The sequence below is a fragment of the Symphodus melops genome, assembly GCF_947650265.1.
Source record: "Symphodus melops genome assembly, chromosome: 3".
NCBI lineage: Eukaryota > Metazoa > Chordata > Actinopteri > Labriformes > Labridae > Symphodus > Symphodus melops.
Window position 1 is genome coordinate 29109826 of NC_136693.1, and position 25308 is coordinate 29135133.

The window sequence follows — 25308 nt, forward strand, 5'->3', positions numbered from 1 at the left end:
TATTGCTCCACTTCTGTTATCTTTTTGCATCTAAATATAAATAATAACAATTAGCCTCAAATCTATTCCTTTGCAAGAAATAACAATTAAATCCTGAAAATACGTTTCCAGGGGTTGCATGTATGTACATCTCATATCTCCTCCTTCCTTTGATAGAAACATTAGACTATACCTTCTAATGACTAACACTCATTATTTGCTGATCACACCAAACCAGATCAAACCTGTGTTTTTATGGGGTTTTTCCACTAATGGCAACCTGCTAATCGAGTGATCAGAAAGCCAATAAATAGCCACTCCATTCCAAACCTTCATATGAACTGATGCAACATTTGTTAGAAATGCATCTTCTGTGTTAATCTCACCAAGTGGATTTTTTTTTTTTTAAACAATATCAGATTTGGTGAATTAAATAAAAACAAATTGAGGCTAATCTGGTTTGGGCTAATCTGCTGATTGAGCTGAAATGGCTGCTGCTATGGGAACATGCAGCAGGGCTGTGTTGTGTCGATTCAATAAAAACACAGCTCATCCTTTTGAATGAGGTCAAACATTTGACCTCATAACGCATCTTTATGATCAGCGCCCAGGGCTCAGCATGGGGAGGTCGAGGTCCTTGAGGACAGCTACACACACACACACACACACACACACACACACACACACACACACACACACACACACCTCATATACATTTGCACACACAAACATGTAACAGTGGGGGCAGATGTGGCCTCTGATGTAATGTTATTGAGGGTCACTTGTAATGACACTAAGCACTTTCTCTTATCACCTGATTCAGCTTGTTTCACCTTTGACACTATTAGATACTTCTTCAGCAGAGGATAGAGATCCAAACATTAGCTTCTGTGGATGCACACATGGTGTCAATATCAGCAGAAGGCAGGCTTTTATTGTTCTGTTTTTTGTCTCCTTTAGCTCTTTTTCTAAATTGAAACCTGCAAAGTAATGTACAACAATGTACAATGATACAAGCTCAAGTCCATTCATCATTTACCATGCTTGGGCGTTTTTGGGATATTATTTCAGCAAAAACAAACGATTACCATCTCGTCCCCAGGCGCTTTTATTGTGAAATGCTGCTTGACCTTCACAAGGGTTCTTCAAGAGCATCCCAGGAGAGAAGACTGCAGTGATGCATCAGAAGATTTCTATAAATGTTTATATTTTTTTATAAAGAAGTGTGAAGTTATTCTTTAGAATTCAAATCAAAAGCTATTGTTTTTGTTACACTTTAAAAAGTGACCATGCTGACTGGTGGCTTTTAACTGAATGCATCAGTAGTTTTTGTTGTTACAACAAATGTTGAGGACAGAACGTGTTGTAATGACTGACACTCAGTATTTTTTTACTGTAATGTTTCTAATACTAATCATCTATCTATCCATCCATCCTTCCATCATCATTCCTTTCAGCTATACATCCTTCTGTCAATCCATCCATCCATCCATCCATCCATCAGTCATTTTAATCCATCCATCCAGCCGTCATTCCATTCATCCATCCATCCATGAATCATCCATCCTTCATTATTACATCCATCCTTATATCATCATTCTTTCCATCCATCTTCCATCCATCTGTCTATCCTTTCATCTATCCGTAATTCCTTCCAGCCATCCATCTGTCATTCCTTCAATCATTCCATTCATCCATCTTCCCTTACAGTCATCAATTGTCATTCCATCCATCCATCCATCCATCCATCCTTTCATCCATCCATCCATCCTTTCATTCATCCATCCTTTCATCCATCCATCCTTCTGTTAATCCTTCCATGCTTCATCATTACATCCATCCATCCTTCATTCCTTTCAGCCATTCATTGTCATTCCTTCTTTCCATCCATCCATTCATCCGTTATTCCATCCGTCCATTATTCCTTCCATCATTCCTTCCATCATTCCTTCCATCCATCCATCTTTAGTGTTTTTTTCTGCCTGTATGTGTGTGTGTCTGTTGTGCATGTCTGTTCACTTCACATTCATTTATTCATTGTTTTCCAAACACGCACACACACACACATTAGTACACACTTAGGTATACACATCCCACATACATCTTGTAGAGTGTATGTGTATCAGAGCGTGTGACTGGGATTCTATTTGTGTCGCTGAAGTGGCTGAGCTGTGTTTGTAGCGTTTAGAGGAAATTACCCCACGAGCGTTGCCTCGGCCACAGCAGATAGCGGGTCGCCTCTCTAGGCTGCATGGCATATTGATTTCTTGTTGTGAAGAGTGCTGTTCAAGCCCCATTTAAGATTTCCATCCAGCCCTGAGTACAACAGCCAGCTGTAAATTAGGGAAATTGCACATTCATCATGAACATTATTTTAAGATACTTCAGAAATGTGTGAAGCCATAAAGGATCTACAATGACTCGGGTACAAACATACATAATGACTGACTGGCAGACTCATAGTTGAAGCAGACATATAAGTATGTGCAGTCCAAGAATGTAAGTGTGAATTTCATCATGTGACTCTTAAAGCTCGACTTTGTGCATATTTACATCTCTAGCAGCATCTTTAAACTAGTCAACACAGTTCATTAAGAGATGAGCTCGTATCAAATGCTGTTTCAAACATTCAATGAAGCAGACAATCACATTCTGGAAACATAACTTTCCCCCAGGGGTGTGTCCAGAGGGGTCACCGGGGGAGGTGTGGGCCCCAGAAACACACACTCATGCTCTAACACAACTGAGAGTTGGAATTATAATAATTGTAATGCATAACTATGGGAGCCATGGACCATGAAGCCTTTATGAAGTTCTTAAATGGTGGGTCGGGACCCAAAAGTCTGGAGCAGAGTCAATTTCAGTGGATTATGAAGGTGTGCCTGGAAACAAGCATGGCTGTGTGAAGCGCTTTTTACACGTTTGTTTTGTTTCGTTTCTTTGTTCTGTGACGTTTTGTAGCGTTCGATCTCCAAACTACTCGTATTAACTACTGTAAGTCTAGTTGGTTCAACAAGCTCATGTTTCAGTCAGGATTAATCATTAAAGAGTTAGTGGTTGTGGTCCTGGGGATAGAAGTTCAAAACCACTGCATAAGAGAATACAGCAGAGAGGATGGTAGGTACATGTTTATCGCTCGCCTTTATTTGATGTTGAACAGACAGAACATTATTTAACCTACATCCTGTCCGATCCCGTCGCCATAATCCACATGGAATGTCCTAATCTCATGGAATGAGAGCGAACACTGATTAGTTTGATTCATGTCATTCCTTAAAAAAACACCAACGTTCAAGCAACTGAATTTAACCTCTAACATGTGACGCCTCCTAATCATACACGCCAAAATATGGCCCCTTAGTGTTTTTTTTTTCATATACTCAAACATGTCAAACCTTCCAGTTTATAATTAACAGTGTTATAATTTGTCCCTGTTGCTCCTCTTCTTTGATCCCAAAAGATCTCAGATCAGGATGTCTGTGTTTGACAACTCTAGGTGGACATTTGGACAGTTTGGAATAAAAAAACCGATGAGGATTATTAAATGTTTTTTTGTTGCTTAATTTAAGAAGATGTTAAAAGAATTAGTTCACCCTGATTTATTCAAACATGGAAGTGTCTGTCTCTTTTATGCACCAAAGATAAAATTCAGAGCAGCTCTAAAGTGTGAATCCCTTAACTTAACCCTTGTAAAGATTCTTTAAATATTTCATTAAAAAAGCAACTAAATGTCATGATCCTACCTTCCAGCTGCTTCTGATGTGGGTCTTTGATGTGCAACTTTCCAGTCTCTTGGCACACTTCCCGCGGTTTTCTTAAGGCATCCAGCCCGGGAACCTGCTCAGACAGAATTTACATACGCCATTCCTGTGATCAGAGACATCAGCCGTTGTACAAATGAACTCTCTCCCAAAGCAAGACATTAGCAAATCAAGGGCCTGGTAATGTTACATAGAAGAGTTGCTGTGATGAATTAACGACTGAGCGACTCGAAGACAGTGAATCAGAGAGCAATCTTTTGGCCTCAGAGAACCTTTCTTTGATGTTTTACAGCTGAATAAGTTCAATTTGGTTTGTTACTGTAGTGCAAATTCTTAAAGGTTATGCTGTTTCTGCAGTGTTGCAGCCAGTTTTGACAAATGTCTGCAATTCAAGATGGTTAATGGGAGAAATCCGTTACCTGAAAGTATTTCCATAAGCTGCATAGCAGAGTTAATGATTCCACTTGCCATCACTTACAATCATTTCCCACATTTTACCCTTTTTATTATTCTAATTGTGTAAATACAGTTTATAACGTGTTCTATTGAGTTTCTGTTTGGACTGTATTTTGTGTAAGATGAGTGTCCACTGCAAAGGCCCCTGCAGACTTGGGCGGTGCAGCCCGTGCATCGTTGCCATTCTGCACTATGCTGCTGCTACTGCGGCAGGTATACTTCTAATAATCTAAATGGAGATATTCATCCCTGTAATGTGTTCGAAAGGACCTCTAATAGTTAGGATGTGCTAGCTAAAATGGTAGCTTTGCTTTTCACCCATTCACACCACATTTAGACGCACAATGGGGTTAAATGTCTGAATGCCACTTTACTAACTGAACCACGGCCACAGAACACAAAAGTCATCACATACCCACCAACATTCAGGATTTAAAATAGTCAGTCCAACTGGAGTTATCGGCATCCAGCATCTTTTTTTCTTGTTGCGAGTGCGGGCTCTTGACCTCACCAGCGCTCATTTTCAAATCCATGATATTTACTGTTTATTGCTTTATTGACATAAATAGCTATAAGTCAACTAACTTGAAGTTATAGGCAACAGGTGCAAATTTGTTAATAATAAGAATTAATCACCGAAGTTGGGAATGTGACATAAATGCTCAAACTGAATATTACTGCTGCCAGTCAGATTTATTTAGAGCAAGTCGAGGTCTGCACGGACCGATCAGGCGGCTGACCTTTAAGAGTATTGGCAAAAAAGGTATTGCCAATGAGACCTATGTTGTGTTTAACTAAACACCAATATAAGGCCTACTATTCAGCTGTCTGCTCTGTTTCGAAGGAAGCGTTTGGTCGGTGTTTGAGTTTGACTGAGTGTGTGGAAGTAAAAGAAAGATCACCAGAGAGAAGAAATGGGAACAGAAAAGGAATCAAGCGACAGCGAGACGGGCCGCTGTCCCTGTGTGTCTTTGTGTTCGGATTGTGCTCGCTTGTACCCTGGCTTTATTTGTGTTATGTAGTTGTGATTCCATTGTGAGGAGTAGCTCCTCGGAGCTTGTATTCCCACCCTCCCATCAGCCCCCCTGCTTTAGATAAAGCTATCTGGATCCGCAGCACACCTTTCTCAAACGCTGGTGAGCTGCTTACTGTTGTGGAGGCTCTCTCTGTGTTCCTGGGAGATTCTGACGGTTGTATTGTGTTGGCTACAATGAGGGTGTGGTGTGTTGGCACATAGCCCTGTCTCCAAAAAACACTATAAAGATGTTAATATTCACTGGCAGAGTGGGGCTGCAGGCTGTGTAGTCCTTTCCCAACTCCTACTTTTAGAATAAGCATTTATATTTAATTGCGTGTTGTAGAAGTCTTATGTGAACATATTGTACTTCAGGGTAGATGAGAGAGCTGGCTGTGGCTCAGTTTATAAAGAGTCTGTCACCTGAAAGGTCGAGGGTTCGATCCCCAGCTCCTGCAGCCACATGTCCGATGTGTCCTTGGAAAAGACATACAACCCCAAGTTGCTCCCGCTGCTTCGTTGGCAGAGTATAAATGTGTATGAATGGGATGAGTAACTTCTGATGGTCTCTTCACACAACAGCCTCGAGCATCAGTGTGTGAATGTGTCGGTGTGAACCTGCAGTGTCAAAGAGCTCTGAGGAGTCAGAAGACAAGAAAAGTACTCTACAAGAAGCTCAAGTCTCAAAATGTCCAAAGCATCACTCCCACGCTTGTCTCGTCTTTGGATGTGAAAAGATTGAAATATGATGAATTTTGTCAAATCACATCATGACATAAATTATTTAGCATTATTGTGAGACAGATTATTTTCACGTTTGTGTTGTGATATTTGGTAATTATGTTTTATACTGTAACATGACATCATGTGAGACATCTTGTTAGGTTGATGTACTTTTGACACTGTTGCATTTTGTCTATTTAATTGTGTTTCTTCTTTGTTACTGGGTGCAGCACGACATGCTTCAGTACACAGTGGGCAAAGTGAGACTGCAGCTCAGCACAGCAGTGCTTTGATCTCAATGCTAACTCAGCATGCTCAAAAACTCAGTGACAAGGGGCGCTGGTGGCGCAGCGCGCGTCCCATGTAGCGAGGCTATGCTGCTCGCACGGGCGGCCCGGGTTCGCGTCCGGCCTGTGGCTCCTTTCCCGCATGTCGCTCTCTCCCTTATTTCCGGCTCTATCCACTTTCCTCTCAATCAATAAAGGCAAAAAGGCCAAAAATAAATCTTAAAAAAACAAAAAAAAAACTCAGTGACAACCCCGAGCATCAGGACAATTAGCTGCTAGCTGACATTTTGCTCATTTGTCCTGAAATACATGTTGAGACAGAGGTGTGTCCAGAGGGGTGGCTTGAAATGGTACTGACCACCAAAACATTCTAGTAAGAGGCGAGACATTAAAATCTGCTATGAGGGCTGTGTTGTGTGCAGCAGAATGTAAGTGTTGCATTTCTTTCTTTCTGTTAGTCCCTTAACTTGTAGATAAACACTTTGCACATTTACTTCACGGGACAGGTGCATAGGAAAGAAATAAGACTATAATAATGTCCAAGAAAATTCCTGCACATTGCCACAATTGCAATAAGCTAACCAGCGATAAATTCATTCATTTAGACAGTGTGTGCAGGAGTTTGCATTTTTTTTAATACTTTGAGTTCACTTTGATATTCCTTTTTTAATTTGCAGACAAAAGTGTGACATGGTAACTTTCAAAACGTAAATCTCACCTTTGTGTCCTCAATAAATTCACCTACATAGATGTACTATACACTGTATGTTGCCACATTTGGGGATGTTTCCTGGTTTAAGTCGATTTGATTAATGCAGAAAGGGTGATAAGTGAAACTCACAAATGCGGGGCCTGCATGAAGCCCCAGTCAGTGTCTGCACACGCCCCTGCATGGAGACAATAGGGAGCTTATTAGTTCTGCATGTGTTTGAACGTTGGTGACCTTATAATGGAGAAAACGCTTTATCAAAGTCAACACTGGATTACTTAAAGCAACCAAGGATAACTTATATATAAAAAACTTGAATTATCTTTGTGAAGAATTTAAACATGTGAATGAGCATCACAAACATTTGTGTTTTCTTTATTATTTAACCTTTCTAACTTTAATTCAAGTATGTTATGATTATACTTGGAGATGCAGTGAGTCCATGCATGTGAAAACATTTCACTGTTTGTTCCCCTCGTGCTAGTTTTGAACCTTAATAAGCCCTTGCCTCTCCTCACAGGATGTGAAGGCACAGAGAGAGGAGGAAAGGCTTTCTTACACTTCAATTTCACGCATATTTTCTTTGAGGCTAATGAGAGCCTTAAATATGGTGCCAGACTTCAGGCTGCATTGTTGAAGGCTGACATTTTCACACACAGTGGCACCTTGTCACTGCAGATGAAGTCCTTATACCTGGCTTATACTTGTGTGTGTGTGTGTGTGTGTGTGTGTGTGTGAGTGTGTGGCCTTTGTGAATGTAAGTGTGCATGTGTGAAGCAGAGAAGATAATTTGATATACTCGCCTGGTGCCCATGTATGCGTTTTTACGGCACGGTATATTCGTGGCAGTAAGGAGCAGAACAAGTGATGTAGTTCAGCACCAGAGCACTTTGTCACTTTCTTTATGTTTGCACTGTGTTGGTTTGCATAGTACACGTGTATGTTTGAAGAAGCAGGTTTGTGTGAGTCTTGGTGATGAATGTGCCGGTTCCTCTTTCTCATTCCTTTATCTGTAGTAAAACGTCTCGATTCTCATTCCGGTCTTCGGGTCAGCTCTCGTAGATCTCTTCCACCTCTGAACTTGAACTCTTGGGCCAATCAGCTTCATCTTTGTCTTACTGCAGCACACATCACAATGTTGAAGCTCAAGGACAGAGACAATAATTAACACTTAAATTCTTGAAATGACTTTGTGCACTTACTAACGACACAGGACTTTGTGTTATCGAGGTAGCTTCAGGGATAACTCCTGGTAGCCAGTACTACAGAGGTGGTTCACTTATTAGCATGAGCTAGACCGATGTTATAACTTGTGCTGAACTCCTAACCTGCTCGTCAGCAGGTTTCCTCAGGATGATGCCTACTGACCAGTCCTGCAGATCTTTCCTCACATGCAGAGCTCTCTGACCTTCTCTGGAGAGTTGCTGGTTGAGAAACAAAACTTTGTCTTCACCGTTTGATTTTTCCATAAAATATATATAAATACAAAAGATATGATGAAGGTGAACGACATCATTAAAGCTTTACAGGTATCATCCTGCAACATATCACTAATCAAAGGACTGAAGCGTTCTTCTTTTGTACGTTTCAGATGAAAAATTAACCTTTAAATCAGCCTGTGAGTTCATGTTCCTTTTTATAACGCACATCCCGCTCCGTATAGTCTGAAATATTAAAGCTACATAAGCCAGGTAGGAGAACGTAATCCATGTATCAGAACATTTCATTGTGATGATTATGAGACATCGTGAGCCGTGGTTTGTGTTTTCACATTCAAAGATTGTTTTTCCTGCATTAGTTGCAGCAGCTGTATTTCATTCAGTCTGGAGTATTTGTTTAAATGTGTTCATATTTGCTTTGACTTCATTCGATGATTGATCCAAAGAGAACCGGACTGTTTGAAGATTTTGAGGACGTTTTGCCTCTCGTGTTTATGTGCCGCTAACACAATCCATGTTTATGTGAAACTCTTGGTGTTCTTATGAAGCTGAAAACCGTTTAAGATCGCTAAATGTCCCTTTTATTAGAGCGAGTGAAGCCAGATAACCGATGGATACCTTGGCTGTGGATAAGCTCATCCTGTAACCATTTGTTGTCTTCTCCCATGAAGCCTGAACAAATATGTCTGCCAGGTGTCTTACCTCGTGGAGAGAAGTCACAAAATGGACTTCAGAGTTAATAAAAGAGCCTGAAGCACGGATGGACAAGTTGTTCTTCTGTGTTTTTAGACTTCCATATCCTCTGTTGAATGATGCAGAAGATGACTGTGCAGCCCGCTTTGTTTGCTCCATTGGCCCAACTTCCAAATTACAATGGAAAATGTTTTTTATTTTAGTCATTGTGGCATTTTTCACTGTTTCTAAGGTCTTTAGTGCAGACTTGGCCTTACACTTGCACAATTTGACTTGTCTGTGGCAATAGGACAACAGACTAGGCTATAAGGAAAGTCCCGCACTGATGCCATCTGTGTGTGTGTGTGTGTGTGTGTGTGTGTGTGTGTGTGTGTGTGTGTGTGTGTGTGTCCCACACAGCCCCGTGGCTGCCACTCATTGTAAAGTAGTCTGCAGCTCGTCACAGACAGACGTTGACACACTCCCAGTCTAATGTGCTCATTAGGGACTGCATAGCACACACATAATTGATAGCCATGACATACGATGCGCACACATTATTTTTTGCAAAAAACAGTTTCCTTTTTTTTAATGCTGCAGTAGAAAACAAGGTTATATGAAGTCATATAATGGGGGGGGGGATCATTGTCAAGAACAACAACAATCGAAAACGAGAGAACGAAATGAAAAAGACAAACGGCACAGAATGCATTACAGTATCTGTGCTGTTTACATGCCGATATTTTACACATAAGGATTCTTTTTTTTCTTATTTCTCTACACTGGCAGCTGTCAGTTACTTCAGCAAATGAACTGCCAACATGTAGCAGAACTTGTCACTCAGGAGGTTAGTGTAACCATGGTTACCTTTCATATCTCCAAAAAGATAAAGCTGCAGTGTGGAATCATGGCAGAGTAATTAGGCAGAACAGAAAAAAAAAACAAAAAAAAACATAGGACCAATTGAAAAAGGCATTCAACAATATGAAACAACCCAGAGTGCTTATAAATAACAGTTTACATGTGAAATATCTTCATAAAGTCACATCTTTTTTTGTACAACCTTCAATAATCTGTTTAGTGTTCATACAGCGGCACATGTCGAGTAGTGTCTGGTAAAAACAGTCTTTAACCCTTTGAGCACGAGTGTGGGAGGAAAGAATCACCTGTTGTCATCCTTTTGCTACTTGTCTTTTTTTTCCGTATCCTTTCGCTTAAATAACACATTTATAAAACTATTGTGCAAAACAATTTATTTCACGTCTTCATATACTGTGCACCAGCAGATAGTCATAATCCTTTTAAATTAAAAATATAGAAATGATGCATAATTTAGACAGGAATTAGTTCTTACATTTTTATTTACATATTGTACACAGACCTGAATTTATATAGGTCCCTGATCGGCCAAACATCCCTTTTTTTTTTTCGGTTCCTTTTTATCACAAAGCTACGATGCTTTTGCAAAATTTGCAAATATTAAGCCCAAGATGAAAACCTTGCAGTAAAAAGAAAATCTGTCTTTTGAAAAAGTGTTTTTTTTGTTTTGTTTGTTTTTTTAATATCTTGGATTAGACTTAATATACTGAACATCTGGCAAACATTGTCCATCTAGATGATTCCCAAATATTAAGTCCAAACTATCTTCGGTGTAGAAGTGCTTTTACGTACTCAGAGGGTTAAATTCAAATGCTGACTCCAGTGCGGAAAAAAAAAAAAAACAGAGAGAAAGAGCATGGGTATAAAATAATAATTAAAAAAAAACATTAAAAATGGAAAGTGCACTAGATTTAGTTATAAAATGTTTAACCAAACAGTTTCATTAATGCATGCTTCTTATCACACCCGTGATGCCAAAATATAAAGGACCTAAATTCCATTTACAGAAGTTTCAAAATACACACCACTTCATTTAATAATCTCATTTTTTAAACCTTCATAAACTTTCTCTTTCCCATGACAACAGTCCCCACTTCCACACGTTGACAAAAGTCTCTATTCTGTCAAAGGTAACCACTTAAATCAAACGTCTTGGGCAGGAGTGAGTCATTCTCACATACAAACAAATGAAAATCGACTACTACACAAAATTGAAAACCATGTGCTGAAATTGAAAGCAGTAGTTTTATGGCATCTTTGTGCAGTTCCATCACAATAGTAATCCCTTTCTACTTTTTTTGAAAGAAATGTTTGTGAAATGCAAAAAGACACAGAGCAAGAAAGTGAGCCATTACAAAAGAGCGCAGCATCGTCCCCAACCAGTGCTACTGTTTCTCCAGCTCACTCACGTACATGAGATGGTCCTCAGGGGACTTCCCATGAGTTTTGCTCAGGTGAAGCTTGACCGCATGCTTGCTTGCAAAAGTCCGGTTGCAGAGCTTGCACTGGTACATGGCCCCACTGTCATCATCATTGTCAGGGGAGGGTGATGGGGATTTAGTCGAGGGCAGGGAGGTGATTAAGGATGAGGTCAGGGAGATGGGTAGAGAGGAGGACAAAGGGTGGCTGGAAAGGTTAAGATTTGAGATCAGTTTTTCAGATAGTCCTTTGGTGTGGCGTTGATGGTGATGCTGTGATATCTGGCTGAGCAGCTGCTCCCCAGAGAGCTTGGCCAGATCTCGCAGACGAAAACCCAAGTGGGATTCCAAATGGCTGACATAGGTGGACGGTGAACGGATTTGAGAGGCGCAATCACTGCAGAAGAACACTGGGTGACCGGAATCCAAGTTTTTCAAGAACTTGGTGCCACCAGTTCTCCTCAGCTGGTACTTGACATTGGCCAACCAGTGTGATATCGTAGTCATCGAGAGGCCAGTGAAACGGGAGATGTGCATCCTCTCTTGTGGGCTCAGGTCCGACATTATGTACTTTCCGTCGCTTGTTTGTCGCAGACTGGAAGCAAACTGGGCTTGAAGGATGAGGAGGTGTTGAGGATTCCAGTTTGACTGACGCCCTTTTCGTTTCTGGGCCGGTGAAATATCTTCCATATCCTCCTGTGTCACACCTTCTATCTCAGAGCGCTCAGAGAAGCTGGTCGGTGTGGAGGATTTAGAGACAGCCTGACTCTCTGTCAGGTTCCTCAACATGTCAGAGATATCCGACAGAGCGTTTTCTCTCAAGGGAGAGGTAGACATGAAGGAAGCTACTGCAGCTGAGGCTTTGGTCATAGTGAGGGTGGCAGAGGGAGAAATCGAGGAGGGGGTGGAAGTGGCAGAAGACAGAGCTGTTGAACCCAAAGAGCCAGTGCTGCTGTTTTTGTCAGCATTTTTGCCTTTGGTGAGATCAATGGGCTGATCATTGCTTGGATGTGGCTGGTAGAAATAGCGGTCTAAGTGGTCATTACCAGGCTTTTTGGTATGTGCTGGTGGGGTGGAAGCAGCCACTGCTGCTTTCTCTGCCAAGCTATTGCTCATCTTGAACAGCATACTCATGGGGTCAAGGGAGGGCAGGGCAGGCTTAGCTGCCTTCCCCAAGTGAACGTTCATTACTGACTGCAGTGCACTGAGAGGGTTGACAAATGGCTGTTCAGGAGGTGGATGGTCTGTGATGATGGCTGTACTGCCACACAGGGAGGCAGACAACGGTGATGTCCCAGCACTGGATTCCACGCCGTTCTCCACAGACTGCTTCATGGAAATGTCACCGTTTGACTCTCTGTGATTGGTTCCACTTCCATCGTCGGCCATTTTTTCCACTTTACTTGAATTCTCAGGCGTTTTACAGCTTTTCACTCCGTTGTCTTTGGGGGACTCTCCTCGGGCTGAGTCCCCCGCCTCGCTGTTGCAGGGTGAGGGAGTGGTACGTCTCAGTGGAGATGCCCTCGCAGCACTGCTCGGTTCTCTCATTTTCTCCTCAACCTTGGCCACTTTTTCTGTCACTTTCTTGACGAGCTCCTCCATTGCATGAAAGTTGTTTTTGGCCAGCGGGGAGGTCTGGCGGCTGGATGGTGACATCAAGGGCTGGCTCTTACCGGTGGGAGAGAGGAGCTCACCTCCAGGGAAGATATATTTAAGAGGAGAGCTCTTCCCCGTGTTGCCAAGAGACAGTTTCATGATGTTCGGGAGCTGGTAGGCAGCATGGATACTGGGATAACCGCCCCAGCTTGGAGCTCCATTCTGGGCTTTATTAATTGCTGAAGTCACTGTGTTCTCCAAAGACTTTAGGATGTCAAGACCACCTTTTGGACTTTCATCCAGATCCTCTTCAGTCAGATAACTGTATTTTGACGAAATGTCAAACTTCTCCTCTGCCTCATCGTCACCTCCTGCCTTCTTCTCCTTGTTGAGATTACCATTGTTGATAATCGCCTCATTAGTGCACTCCTCCTCCTCTTCCTTTTTTATATCCACAATCATGGCAATTGGGGAGATGCTGGTTGGAGGGGGCACGGGGGCAGGTGGTGGTGAGAAGGTCGTGGCGGCCAGCGGAACAGACTGGAACTTTTCTTCAACTGCTATATTGGGTAGAGGGGTTGGGGTGGACGTCTCAATAATTGGCTTGCCTTTCTTAATAGCAGAGTTGGTGACTTTAATAAAGTGTCCTGTCACCATCATGTGAGCAGTCAGCTCCTGCAGAGTGTCATGAGAGCTGCCACACTCCATGCATTTGAGGATCTGTGACTTCCTGGATTCAAACTGCCAGGCATAACTGGCACCATTCTGGTGTCCGTAGCGGTTGTTAGGTGTGATGTAAGGGTTGGTTACCTTCTGAAGTATGTCATTAGAGTCATTAAGGGAGGTGGGCTTAGGAGTGGCCCCTCCATTAGAGTCAGGTGAGCTGGGGATATCTAGATCAATAGGGGCTCTCTTTCGAGCAGAGGAGATAATCTTAGCTGCCACTGGTGTTACAGGCTCTTTCAGAGGCACTTTCTGGTAGTGTTTCGTCTTAATCATGTGGACACTCAGATCCTGAAGGGATTCAAAGGAGTGCCCACAGTACATACATTTCAGAACTTTCTGTGCATCCTCCTTCCCCTCCATCTCCAGTAAGGAACGCTTTCTGGGTTTTGACCACCGTTTGGTACCCTCGCTATCTGTCTCATGGTTATCGTCACGGTAATGGCCTGTCTCGTTCATGTGTACCGTGAGCCCCACCAGTGTATCGTAGGCCGCGCTGCAGTCCTTACAGCGGAATTTGCTGGCACCAGTGAATATGGAGCCATACAGCTTGGAGCTCTGCCGGTAAAGTTGGACAGTACTAAAGAGGTTTGGCTCTGTAGATCCCGTGGATACTGCAACTGTGGGATGCTGAACCATGCTCAGTCTGTTGTGGTGGTTCTGTGAGGCCTGCTGCAGGGTTTTAGCCATAGCTGTCTGGTGCCAGTCATAGCCTCCACTTCCACAGCTACTGCTACTACTGCTACTACTGCTGCTGCTGTGACTGCGAGGGGGTTTCTCTGCAGGGGGCTGGCTCAGGTTCAGGTTGAGTGTGGACCAATAGGAGTTGGTCAGGAAAGAAGTGTAAATGGCCTTCATCTTCTCCAGGCTGTCAGCCACAGAGCCTGTTGTTGCTAACATGGCCTCATCTCCACTTACCGGGGCGGCGACATTGGCAGCAGCCATCATTGCAGTTGAGGAAGACAAGGAAAGGACATTGGCGGGGTCTTTAGTGAGGAGGACATCGTCCTCGTTTTTAAGAGAGGAGCTCTCAAAGTCAGACATTCTGTCACTGGATTCACTGAGGTGAGACTCACTGTCCAGTTCCTGACCGGAAAAGTCCGCAGCATTAGGGGAGTCATGGAAGCCGGTGGATCCTGGCCTGTCCTTGAGGAGAAAGTCCTTGTCCTGACATAGGAACTTGGCTGCAGGCTCTTCACCTTCGTGACCTGAGTCATCTCCATCCAGATCCTCATCCAACAGGGCTGCTTCCTTCTCATCTTCAGGGACATACGCTACTCAGATGGAGAGGAGAAAAGACAAAGAGAGACAGAAACACATTCGTTAGAACAGCTGACAGAATATCTAATGATAGAGATTCTTAACTCAGTATTCATGTTACTTCAACCTTCGGGGGAGTGATAGAAACACACAGCATTCATACTGTCTTCCCAAAAACAGCTATCATCCAGACAAGACAAAGTATTTCTAATCATTAAATGTTGCTGTATTACTGTTTCATATTCTCCGTTTTACATTGACATTGTTTCCAAATTGGAATTAAGTCACCGCCCCCTCCCTATCCCCCCCCAGCCCCCCACCCCCAGGTCTTTGTTCTGTACTGCAGAAAATCAGAGACAGTCAGAGAGAGAAATATGGAGGGAGGGAGGGAAGGGAAGGAGAGAGAGGGGAAAAATGTCTCTTCAAACAGAACTTGCCACCTTATTCTTCTCAAGGGGCAACAGCTTGAAATTAAAACTAAATTTGAAATTAATGAAGCACATTCTGGCGGTGGCATTCGTTTCTGAAGTAATAAATTACTTGTATCAACCTCGGAGACAGCGGTTCCTGTCTGTCAATTAATATGTCTTACGCTTCTTCTGCAGACTCTAATGCATTCCCTAACAGACACACTCGCCATTTAAATTAAGCATGCATTTTCACTCATTACACTGCTCAGCCCTCGCCTCCTCGTAAATAAAAATGAATGTATGTACGTTTGCCTGCAACAAATCTCTCCCTGCAAAACCCATTTGCTTCAATTACCAAAGATTAGAAAAAGTTTAGAGTTATTATTTACAGTTTAGCTTCAGGGAGTGGGCTTGAGGCTTTCAATTTATATTCAAATCCTTCTAGTTTAAGTATAATAAAATGGAAACCATACAGAGAAAATATGTATCCAGACAAATCACAGCCTTGCCAATTTCCACATCTATGAATGTTTTCTTTTGTTAATAAGTCTATCACAAAGATAAAACAGCATCAGAGGAGAAACGCGACATGCTCATTCTTTGAGATTAAAGGTTTGTGAATAACAATTAATGCAAACACGGGAAAACACAAATCTCCTATTACAGCAGCTACCTCTGCAAAGAAGATGAACGTGTGTGTTATCGTCAGCGGCCTTGTGCCTAACATTCCTCTGTGTAACAGGCCATCACTCATCTGAGCTGGTATGTAAACACAGAGTGAGCCGGTCAGCAGGATGGGTGTGGCACATAATCTACCACTAAACACAGAGCAGTGAAGTACAAGAAACAAAAGTTTACATGTGCATGTCGAAATTCTTCATGGACAGCTACAAGGGACAAAAATAAAAAGTTTGAGATTTAAACTGTCACTTAAGTTTAGTGGAAATGGACACAAGCGATTCCCTCATAACCCTCTTAGACATATCATACAACACACCTCAGCTGTTGCCGACTCCAATTTCTAACTGCGCACTGCAAGTTGTGTGATGGTGTGTGTGTGTGTGTGTGTGTGTGTGTGTGTGTTTATGCGAGCGCTGCATCTGCTGCAACACACAGATGAGTCTCTGTCATTGTCAGGGTGCTAGTTGCCACCGGCAATGATACGACACCACCGTGGGACAAACATATGCACAGAGACACAGATATCCCAGAGCCCATTACACAACACACGCACACACACACACACACACAAATTGTACTGTAACTGCTGTAGCCCAACAGCTCTCTGCCTTCAGGCGCTCTCAGGAGCTCCTCTGTGGAACATGAATTCTCCTTCAGCGTTTAGAAAAACAAAAAAGATCAAACTGAAACATCTCATCCATGATTTCTCATATTACGAGCTAAAGCTGTCATGAGCGATCTAAAAACAACAGTTTCACATGATCGCGATACACACCATACCATTTACTTTTGTTTATTTTGTATTTCTTGGACTAGAACTATTTAAAACCTTCATGATCTATTGTGACTGCTTGGTTTAAAATGTATGAACATCAAACAGATGCACACACACACATTCACAAACACATACCTGCACCCCCCCTCTCTCTCTCTCTCCACCACTCTGTCTCAGAGACACATCCACCCGCCCGCACATATGTGCAGCCGAGCAAACCCACATGTACATGCCATCTGTTCTGAATCAGCCAAAACGACAGCTGTTTAAGAGAACAATGCTCTGGCTGAGGAAACAGCCGAACACAGCAGCCCGGCACTCTCATCAAGGCCAAACATCAATGTGAAATCACACACTCCCTTTCAAATTAGCTGCCTTTGTGTAATAAAGACATGGTGTGTGTGTGTGTGTGTGTGTGTGTGTGTGTGTGTGTGTGTGCGTGTGTGTGTGTACCTGCAAATGTGTGATATGTATAGTGAGACATGCAGCGGATCAGGGAGAGAACATTGTTTGCCAGCAGGACCGGTGTGCGCTGAATGAAAGCTTGGTGTGTAGGATACATGGAGCATGAAATGTACCTCTGATTTCTTGACTTGTTTGAGGTAAGAGGGTGTTGGAATATTGAAACATGTTGACATTGAGTGGGTGAAGTGTTAAAACCAAATGGTAAAATGGCATTTCGCAATTGCTCTCTTATTTAACCATTCACTCACACACGTCAGATGAATGGCGACAGGGCCACTGGGAGTGACTTCGGTCTCAGAGTCCTGCCCAGCTCACTTGACCCGTGCAGTGTGTAACACACAGATGCAGAAGACTTTCAAAGGCTAGTCACAGATATGTAGAGGGAGTGGAGGTGAACCGGCGTGGCAGAGAACATGGTGTGTGTGAAGCTCACACGCTGGACCAATGTTGGGCCGTTACGGATGTGATGTGTAAGTACAAGGGCGTAATGACAGCGGAACATTTTATTAGTCTGCATCATTGTTCTGCACATTCTTATTACTCATTACATGTACCTGAAATTGTTTTAAATTGTATGTTGTGAAAATGTTAAATGCGCTTCCTTTTCCTTGACATTATCTACAAAAAAAACAAATGCAGACCCCAAGCTTGTGCAAGCCGCTCTGCAGATAACCTTAAGAGTGCATTCATTACTGTCACCCACTTAGCTCTCATTGTGATCCAATCCCATGTGTTTTGATCAGTACTATCAATAAAAATGATATCAGATCAGTCAAGTCCACAAACGATCACATTACTGTGACTTGTTCGAGATGGACAGATTGAAACCATCTTATTTTATCATTCCTCATTCACATCCAGTGTTTTATCTGCCCTCTCTGCAACCTTCCCAAGTAGTTTTCACAATCACACAGCATGATGAAGCCTGCCCATCTCATGTGCAGTCAGCACTGTCATAGCAGGTCATTGCATCATTAAATGAACTGAGAATAACCTCACACCTCAGTCTTATCTAACACGTGTTGTTTTTTTGTTTTTTTTTCTTCTACATTTTTTTTGACACTGGAAAAATGTCCCAAATTATCTGTTCCTTTTCCATCTTTCACATGCCCCTTAGAGGAGGTTTAAAGAGGCCCAAATCTTGTCACGAAAAGGTTTCAATTTGTAATTCAGGTAGGCAAAACAAGAAAAAAGAAATCCCCTGAATGGTTTTGTATTGTCGTATTGCTGAAGCTCCAAACTGCATGTGGAAAAGAAGGAGACAGATACATGTGAAAGATGAGAGACGAAGGGGCTGTAAGTAAGGGGGAAGGCACATCTTGGAAGGAAGTCAAGACTGTCACACACAAAATCACAAACATGAACATGCAGAGACGATCCCCACGGTCACTGGCTTGAGTCCAAGCTGCGAGGGTGAACGCCCTTTGAGCCGGGATACGGAGGTATTAACACAGAAACACACCGGAGAGGAAGCCTGGGCCAAACACTACAGGTATACAGGTGCTCTTTTAATTAGTAGCAAGAGAGAGAGAGCCAGTTCCAGATGAATTGTCAGCAGGGTGGATGAGAGGGTTTTGATCTCAGTATCAGAGGAACAGGCTGGGAGAGATCACTGGTTCTGAAACGCAGACGAGCCAGAAAAATACCAATGTTGTTTCTGGGAGAGGAAACGATTCATGGCGTCTACAAACCTCTGCGAATACTTCTGATTATAAACCTCAAATGGAGGTGGATAGAACAAACTTCTAATCTTATTAAAATAATTAGATTATGAAGAAGTGGAGGGCAGTGTGAGTCGGTGTTCCTGCGTGTGTGAAAAGTGAGGAAATGCTTCTGCACTGTGCAGATGTTATGATGTTAGGAAACAGTTTATCATGCTTATATAACCACTTAACAGCCCTATCAGACACACAGGCACGTCAGCGCTGTCTGTTTACACTTCGGCTTGGACCCTGGAGTTTCATTGGTGGGCTGTGTGTGTGTGTGTGTGTGACAGAGAAGCAGACTGCCCACATCAGTCTCATGCTAAGCAACATTTTTGTCGAGACAAAGCCGGAGACAGGCCTGTATGATGAGATTAAAGCAGCTGCCATGTGAATTTGCTTTCATACACCTTAAGCGTGAGCGTGTGTGGATAATTGCTTTTCATATATGTGTTACACTGAATCTAACCCCCTGCACCATTTCCCACTTGATGAGATCCTATAATCTCACCTCCTCCCTCCCTCCCCAATCACCAGAGCAAACCACATTAATGAAGTTAATTGAATCTGAGATCGATAATGCTTGATTATTGTGATCTGACGTACGTGCTCAGATTAGTGTGTGTGTGTGTGTGTGTAGTGAGGCTGGTTAAAGGGGCATGGCTGTCTGCGGTGATGGCCTTGGGATTGGCGAGGCGTGCCATTGATCCCGGGAGATGTTTGATCGACCCAGACGCCTGACGAATGGAGCCGTTCCTTCGACGGGCCGACGTGACTTACCAACCTTGTAACATATTTACAGTATCGCTGGAATATGACGCGCCGACGTTTCTCCATGTTGTTGGAAACATCACCGCACAGGGCGGCTGTGGCTCAGTTGGTAGAGTCGTCGCCCCTCAATTGGAAGGTTGAGGGTTCGATCCCCAGCTCCTGCGAGCAACATGTCCGATGTGTCCTTGGGCAAGACACTTAACCCCAAATTGCTCCCCCTGCTGCGTCTGGGGCGTATGAATGTGGCATGAATGTATAGATACTGGATGGGCCACATATCCAGCCCATCAGTGTGAATGGGTGTGAATGGGTAGGTGTGATGGGTAGGTGTAAAAGCGCTTTGAGTAGTCGGAAGACTAGAAAAGCGCTATACAAGCTCAAGTCCATTTACCATTTACATATTGAGTCATGAGTCATTGACAAACTGCAGTTATCAAATGTTAAATTACAGTTGTAATACTCAATAGATGTTACATATTTTTCAATGATACTACTTGAGACATTAAAAAGTACTTTTTTTGTTTTTTTTTGGGTTAATTCCATAACTTCATTTAATGCACGATTCTGTGAAACAAACAGTGAGAGGACGCTTCGAGGTCGCTACTTGTCAGAGATAAAGTCTGAAACTACACAGTGGCTCTTTTTCCTCTACTTTCTAAATGGCGAGCTCTCTGTGTAAGATTGTGTCGTGATTGTGTGGTGAGAGAACGATGTCAGCTGCTGCACGCTGGTCACACTACTCTTGTACGTCCACGATATTCCTTTTCACAGCATGCATGATGCTATGCAGCTGGTTCAGAGACCGTTTGTTGCACTCTACTTTTCACATTGTGCCAGACATCAATGGAGTATACTATTTCTCTCACACAGTTTGTACAGCACTCCAAAGAGTGGAATTAAACAGCGACTTCAGACACGACCTAAACCAGCCCCCCCCCCCCCCCCCCTTATTGTAGCGTTGATCAGATTTATTGTAGTTGTGAAAGTACACGCTCATGTTTGAACACACTCCTGAAGTACTGGAAAATCATCATTAATGTTACATTAATGGTGGTTAGATACGTCTGCTCTTCGTTGATGTTACTTTTAAACTATAAAAACTGAATGAAGTATATTTGTACATTTTCCACGCTTGTGTCTGTACATGAATTATTTTTATGTGGAAGCAGCTCAGTGCTGCTGATAACAGGTAATGAACAGCAAGATAGTCCCAAACATGCAAAACGCCTTTCAAAAAACGCTGAGATGATATTAGCATTTACAGCACCTTGTGTTGGTTGTTACAGTCAGAGAGAGAGAGAGAGAGAGAGAGAGAGAGAGAGAGAGAGAGAGAGGACGAGCGAGGGGAGATTAGATTTGGAGTGGCAACAGTTATGTCAGTCTGCAAACTGAAATGCTGCGATTATTCAGAAACACAGAGGCTGTGGTAGCACGCTTGTATATGTCCGTCCGTAAATGTGTGTGTGTGTGTGTGTGTGTGTGTGAGTGAACAGTGTTAGCCTGGCTAATCATCTCCTGATGCCACTCAGATGGGGAGCTGCTGACAGTGTATTTACATGCTGCTGTTACACTGCCAATACAATACAATACAATACCAGGGTGTACGCCTGGGCTGGAGAGCTACTGACACGCTCTGTCGTGTGTGTGTGTGTGTGTGTGTGTGTGGTAGCTAAATGTTGTCTTGAAGCAGTGATATTATTTTATTTATAAATATGGAAACTAAACTGTGAGCCAACTAATTATCAAGTCAGTATTTTCAGCTTCATCTGACTCTTGGCATCCTAAACACACACACGAGCGAGGTGGATATTTTACAACCTCACACACACACACACACACACACACACACACACACACAGTCACTCTTGCAGTAAAGCGCTGTGCTCCATGTGACCTCCCTCCAACTGTAAAGCTGCTAGTTAATTATAGAGGAGCTGCAAAGGAGTAAGGGTTATTGTGAAGAGAAAAAAAGCTAGCTTGTTGAATTGAGGAATCAATGAAATCGAAGCTTCAGAGAAGAACGGGTGAAAGGACTCAAGGTTGATGAGAGGGAGTCGTGTCAGCACATACAGAAGATAATACTTTTCTGCTATTTCTAAATATGATATCAAACATTTTATTCAAGGTAATATAAATAAAAATGCATAATTACTATGGCATCAAAAAAAAGTTCAAAAGATTTTGTAAGTCGAATGAAATAAAAAATATTAATTCTTTCAAAATGAGTCATCCACGCTGGCATCCAACATGACATGCTAGTTTAGCATTTAGCATAAAACTTGCTGATCACAAATGATCACATACCGCTCCACTGATACATCTGGTTGGTGCTCTGCAGATTACAGTTTAAAGTTGGGCAGGACTCGAACGTGTGGTGCGTTAAAGTGACAAACAAAGGGTTAAAATGCAGCTTCGAACAACAGGGCGTCAACAGAGGACTTAAACCATCACCAGTGAGTTAGCCAATCAGGGCTGAGAGCATCGTTTCTCTTTGAACTTCCTTCACCCTCACTTCGCACTCAGCTGCTCCTCCTCTTTATCCCCTTTTCTCTCTTTTCTTCATAATTCACCTTCCAGTCCACACACACACACACACACACACACACACACACACACACACCTACACACACACAGATGCTCACTCTTGTCTACCTTCACTTGCACTAATTAGCTCCTTTGCTTTCCCTTTAGTTCCTCAATATTTGTCACATATCCTCCTCAGTCTGAAAGACAAAAGAGCTAACCTGCAGAGAAGCCAAGAGTCCACATTCAGAAGGACACAGACTGCTGCACACACACAGACACACACACACACACACACACACACATACACACACAAGAACACGTCACACACTTAAATACAGGGCATACAAAAACACATTAAACAGCAATGCAGTTGTGTACCTTTTGTAGTAATGGCGGTGCTTTTGCAATTTGAGCAGGATTGGCTCAAATCAAAAGTAGAAATATCTGTTTTCTTCTGCCCCGGTACACAAATGCACACCGTCAGAAATCCCACACTGTTTGCAGTGGAGTCTGGTTAGTCGCTGGGTATCTATTACCTGCCAGTCTGCTCTGATCTCTTTGGACAGCTCTGATCAAAAGATGTCATCCGACCTACTCCACCGAGCTCGCTGGGGAAGTTAGGAAGGGGGAACGTTTGTGTACGTGTGTGTGTATACGTGTGTGTGTGTGTTTCTGGGTACATCACACACTGGTCTGGGTGTAAATAAAATGACAGGATCACTTTAAGGTCCTGTCAAGTAGGCAGGAGGCGATTATGATAACGCCCGCTCTGTTCCAACGCAAACGGACACACTTAAATTCACCGGCCCGAGCGTAATATACATGATATAGCTCTTTTCTCTGTCTCTTCCTGCCTGCCTCTGTGTATCGCCTTCTTTCCTTTTCTTTTTTTCTCCACCGCTTCTTGTGCAATAATTCCTTTTTTTCCGCTCTTTTGGTTATCGCTGCTACAGGCCTGAGGTGCATCTGCTGAGAGCTGATTGAAAGCAAATGCCACTCAGAGATGGATTCAGGCTTTTGAATGTGAACAAAACAACGCACCAAATCATCATCCACAAACACCTACACGTAGATGCACTTCTGCAACATCCTGCATCCAAAGTACGGAGAATTCTCAAACATGAAATTGCACAACAAACAGAACACAGACGTAAAAAAAAAAAAAAACAGTATTGTTGAAGCGACGTGTCTTTGCAATAAAAGGTGTAAAATGTGAGGGGTTTTAGAGGAAAGAGAAACGGCTGGCAATAAAGCTGGAAAACAGCACTGCTCCGAGGCAATTTAGACTGCAAAACACAAACCATTAAGTTTGTGCATTATCTTTTAATTTAATCTTGAATGATTTATAATCCATCACGCAAGGCTTCAACCATATCCAATTATTCTCTGCTGCTTGATTGACAACAAAGGTGATTTATTAAGCTAATAAAAACTGATGTGCTCTCCACTTGCTCTGAAAATAACCAGCCGGACCGAGAGCTTAAAGACACACTCGCCCACAAACACACCTACACACACCTCCTTCCTTAAGAGGCAACGGATCAATACTCTATGCATGCATGTTTATTTTTGGAAGTGTGTGTGTGTGTGTGTGTGCGGGAACCCTATGAATAATCACTTAAGTATCTCTTTACTTAAAAGAGAAATCAGTCTCCATCTGTCACCGCCGCTCGCTTGTTGTGCTAGAAACGTCGGAAATCAAAATGTCAGGCGTAGTGACGAACGGTGGTTTTTCCCAACGCAAGGCCGAGTGATTATATTAGGCTTTAATTCCTCCATCCACGGAATATATGTCATCTTAGTCCCCACTTTATCTGCTAATGTTACGCTCAATCACTTGATATTAATGGAAAAATAGAGAGCCAGGGGGGCCCCCATAATGGTGGCGAGTGCACACGTATGTGTGTGTTGGTCTTTGTTGATGAGCAGCAGGGTGGGGTTGGTTGGAGAGGAGGGGGTTAACGGCCTCGAGTTCACATGCATATCAATGTGGGAGAACGCCATTAAGAAATATTAGCATGTTTACAGCACCGAGCCATGTATGAGGCTCATTTAATGAGCCTGAGAGTCACAGTCACACATGTTTTAATGTGGCTGCTCACATGCACACACCCACTCACAGTGCACGTCCTGTTTTCATTCAATTTCTGTGATTTTATATATTTTTGTTTTCACAAGAGTTCGGGTAACGTTGTCAGTTATTGCTGACATGTTTAAAAATCTGGACTTCATGCCGTTAGGTTCTGAGGCGACTGTCCGTGTTACAGTCGTAATCCTACACTGATGAGAAACAAATGTTCACCCAAGCAGAGGAGGAATCATCAGCAAAAGGCTTTTTTCTCAGGTTACAGTAAGGTGACATGTTTGCACAGTATTCCTCCATGCATGGAAGAGTATTGAAATTTGAACGAAACCATGCAATAAATACTCGAGTTTAATCAGAAATGTACATAAGAAAGGGACCAGCCTTCTGTTTGCTCAGTCAGTATGTGTCTCTCTCCGCTGCACATTATGGAGGCCCAACGCAGCCCATACGTTTCTTTTACTCTATTTTTCAAGTTAATTTCAGCCATTTTCTGAAACACTTTTTTTATTTAGTTATCTCTAAATAACAAATCTGGTTATTTCCAGTAATAACGAGTTAACATTCTCTAGATCTGAAAGAAAAAAAGCTGCTTATTAAAAATCGCTTTTTATCCCAAGATAATACCAAAAAACAACCGAAATTAACCACTCAAACTCACTCGTCAAGAAAATCGGGCTGATTATCTCGTTGTGTGTACCCTGCTTATTAAGTCAACATGAAATGTGTTGATGTCCGTAATACACATCCATAGTTTTTCATGTACTTCACCATATACATAAACCATTTTGGAATTAAAAACACAGTGAGTGCATTCTGCTAACACAGACACACATTGAACCCTCGTGCCTATGGTTACAGGATTATACCTTAAAGTATATGTGTTATTTTGTTTCACATAAAAAGTCCTGACTATTTGAAAGAAGCACGTCACAAGGCTGCAGGTAGAGCAAGAAGACAAACAAGGCTTCGAGGAG

General features: G+C 42.6%; 1 protein-coding gene across 2 annotated transcripts in view; it reads right to left on the minus strand.

Annotated features, from left to right (window-relative positions):
- Positions 1 to 9598: 9598 nt before the first annotated feature.
- tshz3b (teashirt zinc finger homeobox 3b) overlaps positions 9599 to 25308 on the minus strand; it is a 37471-nt gene continuing 21761 nt past the window's right edge. For both annotated transcript variants that reach the window (XM_079339511.1, XM_079339512.1), the window contains one exon: positions 9599 to 14931. In XM_079339511.1, the coding sequence (XP_079195637.1) occupies positions 11306 to 14931 (3626 nt within the window). In that variant the 3' untranslated portion in view covers positions 9599 to 11305. The remainder of the gene's footprint in view (positions 14932 to 25308) is intronic.